Genomic DNA, 16,282 nt, shown 5'->3' on the forward strand with positions numbered 1-16,282 from the left:
TAGAAAATAAGCTACTCAGTTAAGTCTTACTTAAAAAGGAAGCAGTGTACTGTAGTCCACTGAATTTATTCTTCTGCTATTGATTATTTTTAATTGGCGACACTTTTCCAAAAACTGGCAATATCATGTAGTGGAAAAATGACTATACTTGGAGTCAGGAAGACCTAGGTTCAAATCCTGTCTCTAAGAGTTAAATGGAAGCTATGCGACCACAGAGCTAAAGTCTATGAGGTTGTTTCCTTCTGTATCGAATGTAGATAATAACACACTTGTCTTATAGAGTTGGTATGACAATCTAATGAAATAGTGTAGGTAAATTCTTTTGTAAATATCAAAGTCATTTATTACTAAAACTACTAATTAGGATGACAGTTAAGTATGAATCGGTAAATACATATTTTTAAAAAATAGTTTGTTCATTTCAAATACATCGAGCCCTCTTTACCTAACAAAGCATTGTCAAGTCAAGTTCTGAAATATTTGTATTAGAATATTTTGTAACTAGCACATTAATTGTTTAAATGAAAAAAGATACTATTAAAATGTGTCCTCTCAAGTAGGTAACATGCCCCCTTGTAATCTCTATTTAATCAGATGAATTACTCAATAAACTCTTTGTGCTGATAGAAAACACAAAATAAACTTTTTGACCTATATCTTTATTAGCAATTTCATAAAGCATAGCCCAAATGGCTGCTGTTTTATTGTCCCCGTAGTGCAAATGTCCATTTCTCATATTGAGTAGTGCTGGCAGAGAAAACAGTTGCAATCCTTAGGCCAATGAAGGTGAAGGTGCTTTCTTTTAGGACTATTCAGAGCCTTCACTTTTCAGTGGAAGCCCTGCAGCTTGTGGTCTCTTTGAAAGAGGCACAGAGACCTCTGGCTTTAACATCTCATTCTTCACATCCCTGACTGATGCCAATTCCAAGATGCAGGGATCAAAATTGGACAGTAGGAAGAAGAAGAGCAAGCTCCTAACCTGAGATAATCTCTTTAATAAAACTTACATATATTTGGCTCAGGTCTACGGGGCTCCCCCCAAAGTGGGTAATTCCTTCCCTTCTAGAAAAACTAATTTGGCTCAGGTCTAGGGGGGCTTCCCTAAAAGTGCGTAATTCTTTTCCTTCCAGAAAAAGTACTCAGTGAATATAAGGATTAGATATAGAATCTGTTTCCACAGAAAATGCTTAAAACCCAAAAGACTCTGAGAAATACAGAAACATAAAGAATCACTGACAACACACATTATACTCTCCAAAAAGGCAAAGATATCTTTGTGGCAATGATGAAATCAATATTTATCTTTCCTTTCACACTTGTTCTGTCTGGCAACTCAGAAAGTCCAGATCTCCAGGCCAACTTGGGCATGGCTTAGGTCTTCTTATTTCTTTTACCTCCAACATCCTTGTGGTGAGGGTGCTCCTTCTTTGTTGTGGAAATCATCTCCCACTGAGTCCCTAGTAACTAACTCAGAAAATCTAAAACTTATAAAGAGTTCCAGATTTGGATACTATACTTTCATTTCTCAAGATTGTTGATCATTTGTTGAATCTCAAGGAAGAAACACAAAGAAGATCATGACTATTCAAGCTCATATAAGCAAGCACATGTTCTTACTGTTCTGATGCTGGAATGTAGTGGTGGGGTTCTCTCAGTTCCCCTCCCCTTTGTTAGAAGTTCAAGGGAGAAAAAACTCTGGAATAATCTCAAAAGAGAACAAGATTTTTTTCCTCAATTTTCCCCTGAAAGCTCATTGATTGGGCAGCTCCTCCTGACTCCTATGGTCAATCATTTTCAACATAACCCCAGACCAGGGGTTGGCAACATATGGCTCTCAAGCCATATCTGGCTCTTTCTGCAGGAGCCATAAAGTCCATTTTTTTTCAGGTGCTGTTACAGGAGCAACACTGTGAGCACTGTACGGGTCTCACGAAATGACATTTTAAAAAATGTGGCGTTTATAGCTCTCACGGCCAAAAAGGTTGCCAGCCCCTGCCCCAGACACTGGTGACCAATTGCTACATTATGTCATCAAGGTATACATGTCTTTCAACAAGGAACCAGAGCACATATTCCCTAGAGAGAGATCAAAGCACCTGCCTAACTCCTTTGGAAGTTCCTAATCTAGCAGATCTTGATCACTCCTGTTACATCCAGTTAAGAAGATTAGGACCAGAGGGTACCATGCAACCTGAGAAATGCCTTTTAGAGAAATTTTCCCTCTCTTCTATTACAGTGTTTTCTTAGGACATTGAAAGGATCTTTGTTGACTGTTCCTTCATGTTTATGAGCAGAAGCAAGCAATGTTTGCTCTTTCTCTCTTGACCCTGTAAGATCCTAGGTTTTAAGAATCCTCCTGGAGGCCACTGGAAGAGGTAGATTTATGTAGATAATGGCCACATTGCTAAGCATGAGGCAAAACCCCAGACTACCGCTCTTCATTCAGGTATCTTAATTCCATTCTGTGCTGAAAGAGTATGGTGGGGAGGGGCTAGAGGATAGCCCTTAGAAAACACACACACACATATCAACCATAAATAGCCTTTTTCTTTACCCCCTTTTACTTCCCATCATGGGAAATAGAAAGTTGGTTTATAAAACTTTCAGAAAAAAACCCCTTTATTGTTTCTATATTCTTTCTCAGATACCTTTGTTCTAAGTCTTTTGGATGATAAAAACCATCTGGCCAAAGATATATATTTGTGTTTATATATATATATATATATATATATATATCATCTTCTTGCTGGGACTTTATGTATTCCATATTAAAAGTTATAACTTAACAGTACCAGAATTGGGCTAGTTAAATGCCCCCTTTGCCTTTATCATGCTTATGACAAATGCGCTGAAAAGGCTTCCAGGAAGGCAATCAAATTCTCTTTTCTCATTTGCATTTCTAAAATTCTTAGGCAGGTATACATGTCTTATAGTAGCTTGGGATTTTTCTTTTTCCCTAAGCATGTCCATTTCTGGCCCAATAGGATCTTCATTCCTCTAGCATGGTTTTAAATCTGTGCCTTGGAAATGGAGAGCTGTGATGAAAGGCTTCTATTTAAAAAAAAAAGGCTACAACAAAGTCTGAAGTATCTCTAATTAATCAAGGAATAAAGCATAATGTCTAGGATAGTGACTACTGACTAGAGGCAACCACCTAAAGGCACAGTAGTAATGGCAAAATGGCTTCCAAATTTACATTGGGGAACTGGGAATATATAAATGAGATGGAGAGAATTCTGCCACTTTCAGAAAATGTGTTGACTCCCAGAGTGCCAAGGCTGTGAGGCAGAGATCATGTGGGTGGAAGTGGGGTATGTTGTGGGGAATTGGGGGGGGGAGTCCTATGGGCCTCATACTATTTTTGTCTCTTATTGTCTTGTTCTATTTTCTCCTTAGATTTCCCTAATTACCTGTCTTTTTTCTCTCCACTCTTTTCGGGGCTACTTTCTAACTGGATCCACCACAGGAACGCTCTGGGGTAAATATCTTCTTTGATTTTCCTTAGGGTAAAGGCATGGGGTGGGGGGTGTGATGAGGAGGCCAGAAGAGGTAAGGTTGGGTGAGATTTGGAAGTGGCTTACTGAAAAAAAAAAAAAGTCGGTGAGTTGATGTAATTGAATATTTTGCTAGTTTCTTCTATTTCTTTGTTACCATTACCCCTGAAATCACAGAATCATTATTTCTTCTATTTGAAGTTGAAAATTATAAATAGTCCAGTTCGACAAACATTCATTAAATACCTATTATGTACAGGTACTGTTCTAGGCAACAAAGGATATCCAAAATTTAGGCATAAAAAATCTCATAGCCTATATGGATCTCACAATCTAATGGAGGTGGTGGGGGCTAAGACAAGTACAAATAACTATAAAATAAAATACTCTAACTTCAGTGGACTAGAGAGATACAGAACAAAAGCCTCAATGGTGTCTAAGGGGGAAGGGATATTACTAATGATGGCAGGGGGAGTCAGAGAAGAAATCTGTAGAGGACATTTTAAGTTTTTTTCTTCTTATGTAATAATAATGTACTGAAGCAAAATCGGATTGGATTGCATATTGCCATTCTCAGAGTACCTATCTATTTTTCACTAAATTAACTCTCCACTAAGACTTAACTTAGTATGGCTCTAAGAGGAGAAGTTTAAGAACTGCAGACTGGGCAGCCATTTGGGAATCTGAATTTTAAAATTCAAGTCAATCTTTATTTTTCTGAACAGCATCTTAGAGCCTCCTCCAGTGACTCCATTTTTGTTGGTAGTAGTGGTATGTTTTTAATATGGATGACAACATCTTACAAGAGAAAGCTATTTGGGAAATATATTGAGGACCTGGGATATAAATTATAAATGACAAGTGGGGCTCTGGGTGATCTTATTTTCTGTGCTACCAATCAATAAGCATTAATTAAGCACACACCATCTGCCAAGAACCATGCCAAGCAGTAGGAACATGAAGAAAAGCAAAAACATAGTCTCTCCCCTCAAGAAGCTCACCCTCTATTAGAGGAGGAGGAGAAATGCAATAAAACAAGATATATACAATGTAAATGGGTGGTAATCCTGATGGGATGGCACTGGTGGTAGGTGGGGTAGGGGTAAGAGAAAAGGCTTTTTTGAAGAAAATGGGTTTAAGCTGAGTCCTGAACGAAGTCAGGAGATGAAAGCAAGGAGGTAGAGCATTACAGACATGGGCATTCGGGAGATGTAGTGTCCTGTATGAAGGCATCCAGGTGCCACAATGGATAGAGGGCTGGGCTTGGAGTCAAGAAGGCTCATCTTCCTGAGTTCATATCTGACTTCGGACATTTACTGTGTGACCCTGGGCAAGTCACTTAATCCTATTTGCCTCAGTTTCCTCATAGGTAAAATGAGCTAGAGAAGAAATGGTAAATCACTCCAGGATCTCTGCCAAAAAAACAAAACAAAAAAAAAAACACAAATGGGATCATGAAGAATGTTTGAAACAATATGTTGTGGGAGGAATAGCAAAAAGGCTAATGTGACTGGATCATAGAATTCTAGAAGATGAATAAAATATAAAAAGACTAAAAAGACAGGAAAGGTATAGGTTATAAAGGACTTTAAAAATCAGAGGATTTTATATTTCATTCTGGAGGTAATAGTGGAACACTAGAGTTTATTAAATAAGAACTATAGCAGTATCTGGTGAAACAGTGATTATAATCCTTGAGCAAATCTTAGAGTTGAAATACCTGGTAAAATCAACATCTAATGATGACTCAAACTTTCTTTCTACTTAAAACTTTGAATGACAGTATTTGAACTTTATTTCTGTTTTTGATCTTTCATCTTTTTTTCTTTTTCAATTAAACATTTATTTTCTTCCTTGACAATTTAGGAGGAAAAAAAATCCTTGTTACAAATAGGCATAGTCAAGCAAAACAAATTCCCACAAGACATGATGAAATGAATGATTCAGAGAAATATGGGAAGACTTACTTATATGAACTGATACTGAATAACATGATAAGAACCTGGAATACAATTTTTCATAGCAATACTTTAAAGACTTTATTTTCCTGACAGTTTCTGGAATCTTATCTTTTCAAATTATTTGGAGGGAAGAAAGAATAGAAAAGGGAAGAGGAAGAAGACCTGCCATATTTTCAGTGGTTGCTTAGGATCCTGGAGCAACTGGTTTCCCTTTTTGGATCCAAAGAAAGCAGAACTTTAATTCTATTTATTAGTTTATTTACTATGCACTACATATAATAAGTAATATTTTGTTGGTGGTCCTGGCTAGGTAGTTGATTGTAATTTCTTTTTCACCCAACCTGATGAAAATCGATAACATCGGGTAGGTTCCAATTTCTATGGAGCTTTACGTTGTTTTTTTTTTTTTTTTTAATATCTCGCTTCCTGTATAGTGGTTTGAAAATAATACCTTGCTTGCATTTCCTTGTGGAGAACGAATGGAAAGAAATTCAGTTTGCTTTATTAGTTTCATACTTATTAAAAGAAATGGTAATCTATTTCCTCCAGTAGAAGCAAAATAATTTCCCTGGAGCTGGATATGCAAGGGTATTAGTTGTGGAGTAAAGATAAAGGTGACTAGGACTCTATGTGCAAATTTAACTATTTGGATCTGTGAGACTGGGAAGAACAGTGTCTGAACTGAGAGCTGTCTCTGCATGAAAACTTAGCTACACAGATTTAATTGGTGGCAGATCCAAGGACCTGCTGGGAAGTCTGCATGAGGTGCTGACTCTGAAACAGATGGCCTAGTACAGCGAGAGTGTCATGTCTCTTGTTGTCCCCTCCTCACCTCATTCTTTCCCACCCTAATGAGCTCTTACAGAGGTGACAAACCTTTAGTTGAAGAGTGTCCAGGAATAAGTCCCTTGAAGGGATGTGAGGTTTGATTCTGTGCTTTGCCTGCATCTCTGGACCTCTCTTCTTTTCCTCCTTACTCCAGTGTGTCCATGGATAAAGTCATTTTTAGTGTCTTTCCCTTCACATACTAATGCTATGCTTTGGATGCTTTTGCCACAGAACCAACAAAGGCCGGGATATTAAAACCATTAAGTCTCTGCGTGTGCTCCGAGTTCTGAGGCCACTGAAAACCATCAAGCGCTTACCCAAGCTTAAGGTATAATTTCCCATGGTTCCTGTCTCTATGTACCCTATCACCACCTTCTTTCCTGAGCCACTGACCTATTTTGGTGTCTATTTTACTGGGTAGGTCCCTTTTCTCATGTGGCACCCTAGATCTTTTCACTCTACCCAAGCTAATGGAACATGGTCTGAGAAATTTAGAAAGAGGTGTTTCACCTTTAAGTTTAAGATGACATTTTTTATCCCTGTGAGATCATTTGTCTTATTTAGGTAGGTGACGAGTATTTAGATCTGATGGGTATTTCACTAATGAGTCCTGGTACAGGTCAAAAAACTGGACTATTGAAAAAGGGAGTGGGGAATGCCTGGGCTTTGGGCAGTTTCCTGCTGGAAGAAAGATATCCATTGGTCTCAATAAGCTATGGTATTTCTTCTTTTTCCTCATTCTCCTGTCCCAATAGGTCAGGAGGCTCTTCTTGCAATAGCCTCAGGTGGGGCTTTATCTGAATCTTTTCAAAGCTGAGTGACCACTCAGGTCAAGCTTGGCAAGCTTCTGATGCTCTTGCTGACTCCTATCATGGTTAGGGCGATGCTATCAGTATTTGTGAAGGCGAAGGCATCATCAGAGTAACAAAATTAAAGCCATATGTTTTCAACTAAATGAAAGTACCCAGACAGCAAGTGGATATTGAGTCTATCTCTCAACTTCAGTGGAAGGGATAAACCCTAACCATCAAATAGTTCATAGAAGACCTTCTTCTTCCAAGCTCAAGATAACAGGAGGAGGGAAAGAATATCTAAGTAAAAAAGGGGACAAGAAATTGCATGTAGTTTGAGGAACTGAGTATAAACAGGACCTGTATTACTCTTAAAAGCAAGCAAAGCCAGTATGTGAGACTGATTCGTGTCCTAAGTACTTTCTATAAAAGAGAGAAGACATCTCAGAATTGGAGAAGATGAGTCTAAAATTCAAGATGTGAGAAGCTAGAGGAAACATGAGGCAAGGAAATTTGAACTGTGGAAAAAAAGGAAGATAGTGAAGAAAGTTCTTGGCACTATGGGCAAAAGGTCACACAGTGAAAAGAAGTTTGGCTCTTTTCCCAACTTCACCCACCTGAGAAAAGACTAGAAGGTTTGACAATTAAGAAATCATTTGGGACTTGGCAGAGAGGAATTTCAGTTGAAAGGTGGGAATAGCAAGAAAAGATAGCAAGAGATTAAGGAATAAATGGGAGATGAGAAAATTAATATGATGAATGTATAAAGAGATTGTCTGTGAAAGGAAGACCCGATAATGGATGGTAAGGTCAAAGGAAAGTTAAGGATGCAGAAGATCTGGGTGTCTTAGTAAGCAATAGGAAAGTTGCAAATGGAGAAGCAAGATAAAGAGAATTTGAAATTTAGGAAGGAGGGAATAATAAAGGGGGGAAAATTCCTAGAGGAGGCAGGAAGGCATAGGATATAAGCTAAAAGTAGAAGGGATGGCACTGGCAAAAGGACCACTTTATCCTCTGACAAAGGAAAGAAAGGAGGACAAGTTGAGGGAATTTGAAGTATGAAATCAGAGAAAAGAGGGAGCTAACAAAAATCTGTCTCATTTTTTTCAATGAAATAAGAAGAGGTCCACTTCTGAGAGGAATGAGGAAAGAGCAGTATAGGTGACTTAAGAAGGCCACCTTTTATCTTGGTCTGCGGTCTAAACCATCAAACCAGATTGAGTCATCTCTCTCTCTCTCTGGTATGATCTTATAGTATAATGTAGGTGGCTTTAATGTTTGTATGAGTCTACAAGTGTCACTCACATTCCCCACAGTGTTGAGCTAATTAATCTAGCAATGTTCACCTAGAGCACTGGAGAAACAACCGCACAGGATATAAGTCACCGCAGGGTTAGACTCACCAGTGTTCTAAACCTAAAAACCTAGAAAAAAACTAAAAATGGCATAAAATGCAATGAATTCCCACGTAATACTTCACAATTTATGGAAAGAGCACTCAAACAGGAGTCTCTGGGGGGAAAATATCTAGTTCCAGTCTCCCCAATTCACCATTTGAGAGAAGTGAAAGCTTTTGTTTGCATAATCTGTTTATTTTATCTTCCCCAAATGAAGTTAAGAGTGATGACTGCCCATTGATATCCACTGAGGGTGATTTTTAGCTCTGACCACAGTTCAGAGAACACAACAGGGAAGTCATGTCTCCAACCAGTTTCAAGAATCTTTGACACACTGTGAATGATGTGCTTTGAGCAATTTAAGGAAAAGCATGACCTTAATACTAAATAATATTTAACTAAGAAGCATTAATCAGCTATTACTGCAAAAAGCTAAAAATGAAACCATTTTCTGTGTTCAAATCTAAGAATATCACTATTATCTTTGTGACCCTGGACAAGTCTCCCTTGACCTCAGTTTCTTCATTTGTAAAATGAAAAGATTGAACTGCAATTTCTTTAAATGATCTTTCACATCTAACATTTGTTATTCAATGAATGTTCCCTTTAGAGGTCTGGGCCAGAGTTTCCCCACCTATATGCTAAAAAGGGTTGAACTAGACCATGTTGGCAAAGACGTGGCATGCATGCCCTTGGTGTGCCAGAAGGGGCTGCTCTCTTCCCTCTCTTCACCAAGCCTGAGGACATTTTTTGCATGCCCTGCCTCTCTGTCAAGCAGATAGATGGGAGTTCTTCCTCACTCTGCTTTCTGGGGTAATGCAAGGGGCTCACAGGTGACTTGAAGGTACAATTTAGATATGCAATCTCTAAAAGGTTTGCTAATGATGAACTACAGCATTTGTTAAACACTCATTATGTGTCTCTCAAGCATATCAAAGACAAAAATATGACAGTACAGCTTATCAAAGAAAAATATGTAGACATAAGTATAAACAAAATAAATTTACAGTTAATATGAGGTTATTTGTGGGGAGGGAGTGCAGCTACAAGGAATAGAAAGGATTTGGAATCAGGAAGACCAAAGTTCAAATCCAGCCTTGTATGCAAACTAGCTAGTTAACTCTAGGTAAGTCACTTAACCTCTCTTAGCCTCTATTTTCTCATCTATAAAGTGGGAACAATAATAACACCTTCCTCAAAGGGTCATTGTGAGTATAAAATGAGTTAATGTAGCATGTAAAGCACTTTATAAACTTTAAAATGATATAAGAATAGTAGCCATTATTATTATTCAAGTGAGGTTTTTTTTAATTTATTTAATTAGTTAATTTAGAATATTTCTACATGGCTACAAGATTCATATTCTTTCACTACCCTCCTCCCACCGCCTCCCATAGCCAACGTGTAATTCCACTGGGTTTTATATGTGTCATTGATCAAGACCTATTTCCATATTACTGATATTTGCACTAGAGTGATCATTTAGAGGCTACATCCCCAATCATATTCCCATCAACCCATATGATCAAGCGGTTGTTTTCTTCTGTGTTTCTGCTCCCACAGTTCTTCCTCTGAATGTGGGTAACGTTCTTTTCCATAAATCCCTCAGAGTGGTTCTGGATCATTGCATTGCTGCTAGTAGAGAAGTCCATTATGTTCAATTGTACCACAGTGTATCAGCCTCTGTGTACAATGTTCTCCTGGTTCTGCTCCTTTCACTCTGCTTCAATTCCTGTAGGGCAATCCAGTTCACATGGAATTCCTACAGTTCTTTATTCCTTTGAACACAATAGTATTTCATCACCAACAGATATCACAATTTGTTCAGCCATTCCCCAATCGAAGGATATTCCCTCATTTTCTAATTTTTTTGCCACCACAAAAAGCGTGGCTATAAATATTTTTGTGCAAGTCTTTTTCCTTATTATCTCTTTGGGGTATAAACCCAGCAGTGGTAAGCCATTATTATTATTGAGGAGAGGCAAGACCTGACGTGTTTGTAGACAGCAGGGAAGGAGTCTGAAGATAGATGTTGATAAGAGAGAAAGAAGGAGAATAAATGATTATAAGTAATAGCAGAAGAAAACAATCTTTCAACTTGAAAATGACATATTTGATATAGGTTCGTTCAACTCTGGACTTCATTTTTGCCATCTGTAAAAATGAGAGGAATTGGCCTACATGATTCCTGAGGTTTTTTTCAATTCCAGCACTCTATAGTTGGGTTTCTGTGCTTCTTAGCAAAATAGAATTCTCCAAAAAAGACAGCTTTGTGGAGACCTTCACAAAGGAACATGCATGGATGAAATAGTTTTGAACTTCTTGGCTCTCTTATATATCTTTTAATCTTACTGCTTTGCTCTACCTTCCACATGGAAGAGAATTTCTCTTTTTCCTAACAAGTGGTCTTTTCATTTCTGTCCAGCAAAGATTTCTTTTGTCCCTCCTGGTGCCTTTTGATTAGGAAAAGGAGTTCTCCTATAAAGGGTCACTCTGAGTTGTAGTTATGTGATGAGGGTTTTATTTTTCCTTGGCTCTAATCAAATCTTCTGGTTGGTTTTGGGAGACTCTAAAAACTGGAAATGAAATCCCAAAGGCTTTGCAATGCACATTAGCTCCTTCTGTAGTTATTGATGGTTATGTGAAAAAAAAAGTCAGGGTTTGGTGCAAATCTGAATTGTCCTGTGCCTCTCAAATCTACCAGCTGATATTTGCTTTTCTCCATAGGCTGTCTTCGACTGTGTAGTGACCTCCCTGAAGAATGTATTCAACATACTCATTGTCTACAAGCTCTTCATGTTCATCTTTGCTGTCATTGCAGTCCAACTCTTTAAGGGGAAATTCTTTTATTGTACAGACAGCTCCAAAGATACAGAAAAGGAATGCATGTAAGTGCTTTAGATGGGTATGAGAGCATACCCTCAAACTAAGAAAATATGTCCACTTGAGTCCCGGGATGATGGAATCAATGCCTGAAGGATTTAGTGGTGATAACTTTATTATATTCCTTCCTTGGTTATGGATTGATTACCTGCAACTTAAATTCTAAGAGTCACGTATAATTCCCACCTAACAGGACCTCAAATCCATCCAACTATGCAGAGCTAACTAGCTAAATATAAGTCAGATTCTTTTTGTATTGCTCAGATACAGGTAAGATGAGAATCAAAAAACAAACAAAAAATATATAAAGGAAGCTCCTTTTTGAAGAAAAAGCAATAATTTAAAAAAAGCAGTGGATTTACCATTCAGCATAAAAGTCCATTTTTCCCACTGAAAAGTCCTGGGATATATATATAGAGCAGTGATTCCCAAAGTGGACGCCACCGCCCCCTTGTGGGTGCTGCAGCAATCCCGGGGAGCGGTGATGGCCACAGGTGCATTTGGGAGCGGTGATAGTATGTGACAGGGGGCGCTAAGTAATATTTTTTCTGGAAAGGGGGCGGTAGGCCAAAAAAGTTTGGGAACCACTGGTATAGAGGATTGTTTCTTTTCCAAACTAAATAAGTAAGTAGCTCAAATCAAGGTCCATGATTACATTCTCTTCCTTTCCTCCTCTTGTTAGACTTCTCAGAAATTCTCGCTTAATGATTCTAAAAACAGAAAGGTCTTAACTTAGAATGATCACCTTACCTTATCATTCAGAAGTCACTTCTATCAATACAGAAGATCAGGCTGCATCTATCTAAAGTACTGTACTTTAGATTATTTGGAAATAAGTAGGGACATAGTCCTTTTTTTGGCAGGATAACAGAAATGCATCAATTATTTTCACACTTAAGTTTGGTCACTAGCTCAGTTCAATCCAATTTAATTCATCAAGTATTTATTAAGTACCTCCTCCATGTGCCAGGCATTGTGCCAACTTCTGGGTGTACAAAGATCAAAAATGAAAACAAAATACAAAAAATGAAAATAGCTTACATCCTACTAGAAGAAAATTTTCTATATGCAGATAAATACAAAATATTCCCAGAGTAATTACAAAGTAATTTGGAAGGAAGTATTAATAATTGAGGAGACAAATGCTTCAAGGAGAAGGTGGCACTTGATCTGAGCCTTGCCTAAAATGGAAGTTGAGAATCTAAGAGAAGGAGATGAGGGTGGAGAACCATTGTTTCATTCTCTTCTCCCACCAGACCTTTTGTCAAATAGCTAAATGCATTTGAGTACTTGGGTTCATCCCTTGTCCTATTTCTCTCTTTCATATTCCCCTCCTCCACTTTCTCAAATTCCCAGAATATGCCTGATGTTTTCCACTTTTCCATCTACCCTTCTTATTTCTATAACTATGGGGGGGGGGGATAGGTGGTGATATGTCAAGAAAGGAAAGTCTGTCTGTAAATTGCCTATTTCTGTTCCTTCTCACCCCCCTCCCACACCAGCATCCGCGTGTCCTTGCCCAGCAAAACTATAGATATTTCCTCTCTACATTGTAAACTATGATGAAAGGTCCTGATTTTGCTTTTTCTCTATTTTGCAGAGGCAACTACGTCGATCACGAGAAAAACAAGATGGAGGTAAAGGGCCGGGAATGGAAACGCCATGAGTTCCACTATGACAACATCATCTGGGCCCTGTTGACCCTTTTCACTGTGTCCACAGGGGAAGGCTGGCCACAGTAAGTAATGGAACTTGCCTCTCTCTTAATGAACCCAGAGGGAGACTACATGGTTTATTTGAAAAGATGATTCAAGTTGAACAAAATTGACTCTGCCATTATTCAAGTGAAAATAAGTGGTTCTTATTGAGCAAGGTAGACAGAAAAGTGTTAGCACTTAATCCCTTCAGGCAAAAATTGAGAGGAGGATGATAAATTAAGAAAGTTATTTGAGAAAGGATTCTCTAGGCAGTTAGTACAGGGTTTGAGGGGCACTTAAAGAACAAAGAACTTCTGAATGTTTCACACACACACACACACACACACACACACACACACTTTTTAGAAGGATAAGAACCATTGAGTTTCTCAAACAACTCTGCTCTGGATTGGGGTTCTACCTGATAGCATCAGAACTGTGGACCAAGGTGGCTCGAAGGCTGGGAATAAGAGCAACATTACAGGGAACAAAAAAATTGAAGTCAGAGAAACCTATTCTCGCATTGATTTTTATGAGTAATGCCTATTTCCTTATTTCCAGTTAACCACCCCTATAACTGACCATGTAGACATCCCTCAAGCTACTCCTGATAACCTGTTGACAGCAAGTCCTGCTCATTTAGAAAGAAATCACCAATATCTTGATGACTTCACTTACACACCTAAACTATGGAGCTGAAAAAATAGCATTGTACTCTTGCTCTAGAATTCAATATATGATGGAAAAGGTGCTAAGAACAATTTGCCATTTGTATTGATCCTGCCTGTTTATGGGCATCAGAAACTGATGGGATATGCATAAATTTTAAAAAGTAAAGCAGAGCAGAGGAGATATGTTCTTGAATTATAGAGTCCAATTTCATGCCAAAACTTCCATCATTCAACCTGTAATGTGGACTGGGCAGCATGGGGCCATGGAAAGAGTGGTGTATCTGAAATCAGAAGACTTGGATTCAAATCTTAACTCCACCATTTACTAGCCATAGGATCTTTCTATGTGCCTCAGTTTCTTTATTTAACAGAAGGGGCCAATAATACTTGCAAAGGATGGTTACTGAGGAAAGCATTTCGTAAGCCTTAAAAGAACATTTATTTTTATTTTTATTCTTTTCATTGTTATTCCTTGTGTCTCCTAGAGTTTTACAGCATTCTGTGGATGTGACTGAGGAAGACCGGGGCCCGAGCCGGAGCAACCGCATGGAAATGTCCATTTTTTACGTGGTATATTTCGTAGTCTTCCCCTTCTTCTTTGTCAACATCTTTGTTGCCCTCATCATCATTACCTTCCAAGAGCAAGGGGACAAGATGATGGAAGAGTGCAGCCTGGAAAAAAATGAGGTAACATAAGCCAGGTGGTGAGGAAACGTTGGGAAGAATTTGTTAATCAAAATTGTTGAAGCAAAAAGCTGAATCATCTGTCTGTGGTCCCATGATAGACTGCATTAAGAAGGAGGTAATAATGGTAGTAATTAGAGGAACAGTAGATATGGTGCACATTTTATAAGAGTTTAAAAGGCTTAAAGATAGTGTGGATTTTTCAGGAAATAATTATACTACTGCTGTTAATATTTCAAATTATGTAATGCTTTAAGGCAAAGTACTTTATACATACATACATGTATACATATATAAATAAGTATTTCTATATTTTTCTATCTATCTCCTTTGATCCTTACAATGGTCTTGGGAGGTAGATACTACTATAGTCTCCATGTTACAGATGAGGAAACTGAGGTTCAGAGATGTTACTTTCTTGGGGTCACATAGCTTGCATCTGTTAGTTTCAGGAATTATTCAATACCGAAGTACTTCATATATGTTAGTTTCAGGAATTATTCAATACCAAAGCACTTTCATGATACGAATGTACTTTATCAAGTTTTATGTAGAGAGTTAAGATGCCTTCATATTCAGACATCTTTCTTACAGTTCTGCCAAATTGCTCTCAGTGATTTTCCTTAGCCTTAATCTTTTCCACAAATGCAGCTATCCCTTATACATCTCAACTTTCCCCATCATGATTCCAGATTATTGCAGTTTGGCTAAAGAAATTATATGGAATTATTTTTGGAGTTTTGCAGATAACACATGAAGGCTGTCAGACAATACAGAAAACGTTTAGAAACCCAGAAATGCATAAAATATGCATGTAGTGTTGTATAATAACAGCATTTTTTTATCTTTTAATACTGTAACTATACCAAATTTCTTTTTTTAAAGTTGCAATAAGTAAAAAGTTAAAGTTTCTGAAAAGAACATGAAAGTCAGCAGATAACATACCAGGTTTGGAAATGAAGAACTATCTTTAAAAGTTTGGTAATTCATAAATGCACATAAGGTACCTTAAACACCCCACAAAAGAAAAAGAAAAAATTCAGACTTGTCCTCTCAAGATTATTGTGAGGATCAAAGGAGATTACATAGATGGATAGTTAGCTAACTAGATAGATAGATAGATAGATAGATAGACAGATGGAGAGAGAGAAAAAGAGAGAGAGAGAAAGAGAGAGAGAAAAATATATATGCAAAGGGAGGGCCAAAAGTTATTTTTCTCAGATAGCAGGGATGCTGTACCCCTGATTTGGAAGATACCTGTATATTAAAATTGTTCTCAACTCTAACATCATGAAAATAAATCAAAGAGCCTAGTTTAGGGAATTTGAGTTCATGCTAATGGACTTGGCTTTCCTCCAGAGGGCATGCATTGACTTTGCCATCAGTGCCAAACCGCTGACTCGCTACATGCCTCAGAACCGTCATACCTTTCAGTACCGTGTCTGGCACTTCGTGGTGTCCCCATCCTTCGAATACACCATCATGGCCATGATTGCCTTGAACACCGTGGTGCTCATGATGAAGGTAAGAGGACCATAGAACCTAAAGGAAATGACGCTCTAGGACTCAAATTTCACAGAAACATTAAGTATTTTATATCATCTCAAACACTGGGACAATGTGCTTCCTTATTGCAGTTACTGTCCTCTAATTAGTTTCTTATCATGGGGTGCCTCTTATGCCTGACCCAGTGGTCTTTTGGAATCCATTAAGTCAAACTTCAAGAAAATAGATGGCAGTATAATAATGGGCACAAACTTCTCAAGACTGTTGGGAAGGGACTAATTTGAAGGGGGATAGAAAAAAGACTTCTGGTAGAAGATGAGATTTTAGTTGAGATTGGAAGGAAATAAAGGAAGACTTAATAAGGTGGAGA

General features: G+C 38.0%; 1 protein-coding gene across 3 annotated transcripts in view; it reads left to right on the plus strand.

Annotated features, from left to right (window-relative positions):
- The window catches only part of CACNA1E (calcium voltage-gated channel subunit alpha1 E), a 446,383-nt gene that overhangs the window by 385,109 nt on the left and 44,992 nt on the right, over positions 1-16,282 (plus strand). For all 3 annotated transcript variants that reach the window (XM_044676249.1, XM_044676250.1, XM_044676251.1), the window contains 6 exons: positions 3,467-3,478; positions 6,515-6,611; positions 11,199-11,359; positions 12,955-13,092; positions 14,208-14,409; positions 15,766-15,930. In XM_044676249.1, the coding sequence (XP_044532184.1) occupies positions 3,467-3,478; positions 6,515-6,611; positions 11,199-11,359; positions 12,955-13,092; positions 14,208-14,409; positions 15,766-15,930 (775 nt within the window). The remainder of the gene's footprint in view (positions 1-3,466; positions 3,479-6,514; positions 6,612-11,198; positions 11,360-12,954; positions 13,093-14,207; positions 14,410-15,765; positions 15,931-16,282) is intronic.

This window comes from Gracilinanus agilis, chromosome 4 (genome assembly GCF_016433145.1).
Source record: "Gracilinanus agilis isolate LMUSP501 chromosome 4, AgileGrace, whole genome shotgun sequence".
Classification (NCBI taxonomy): domain Eukaryota; kingdom Metazoa; phylum Chordata; class Mammalia; order Didelphimorphia; family Didelphidae; genus Gracilinanus; species Gracilinanus agilis.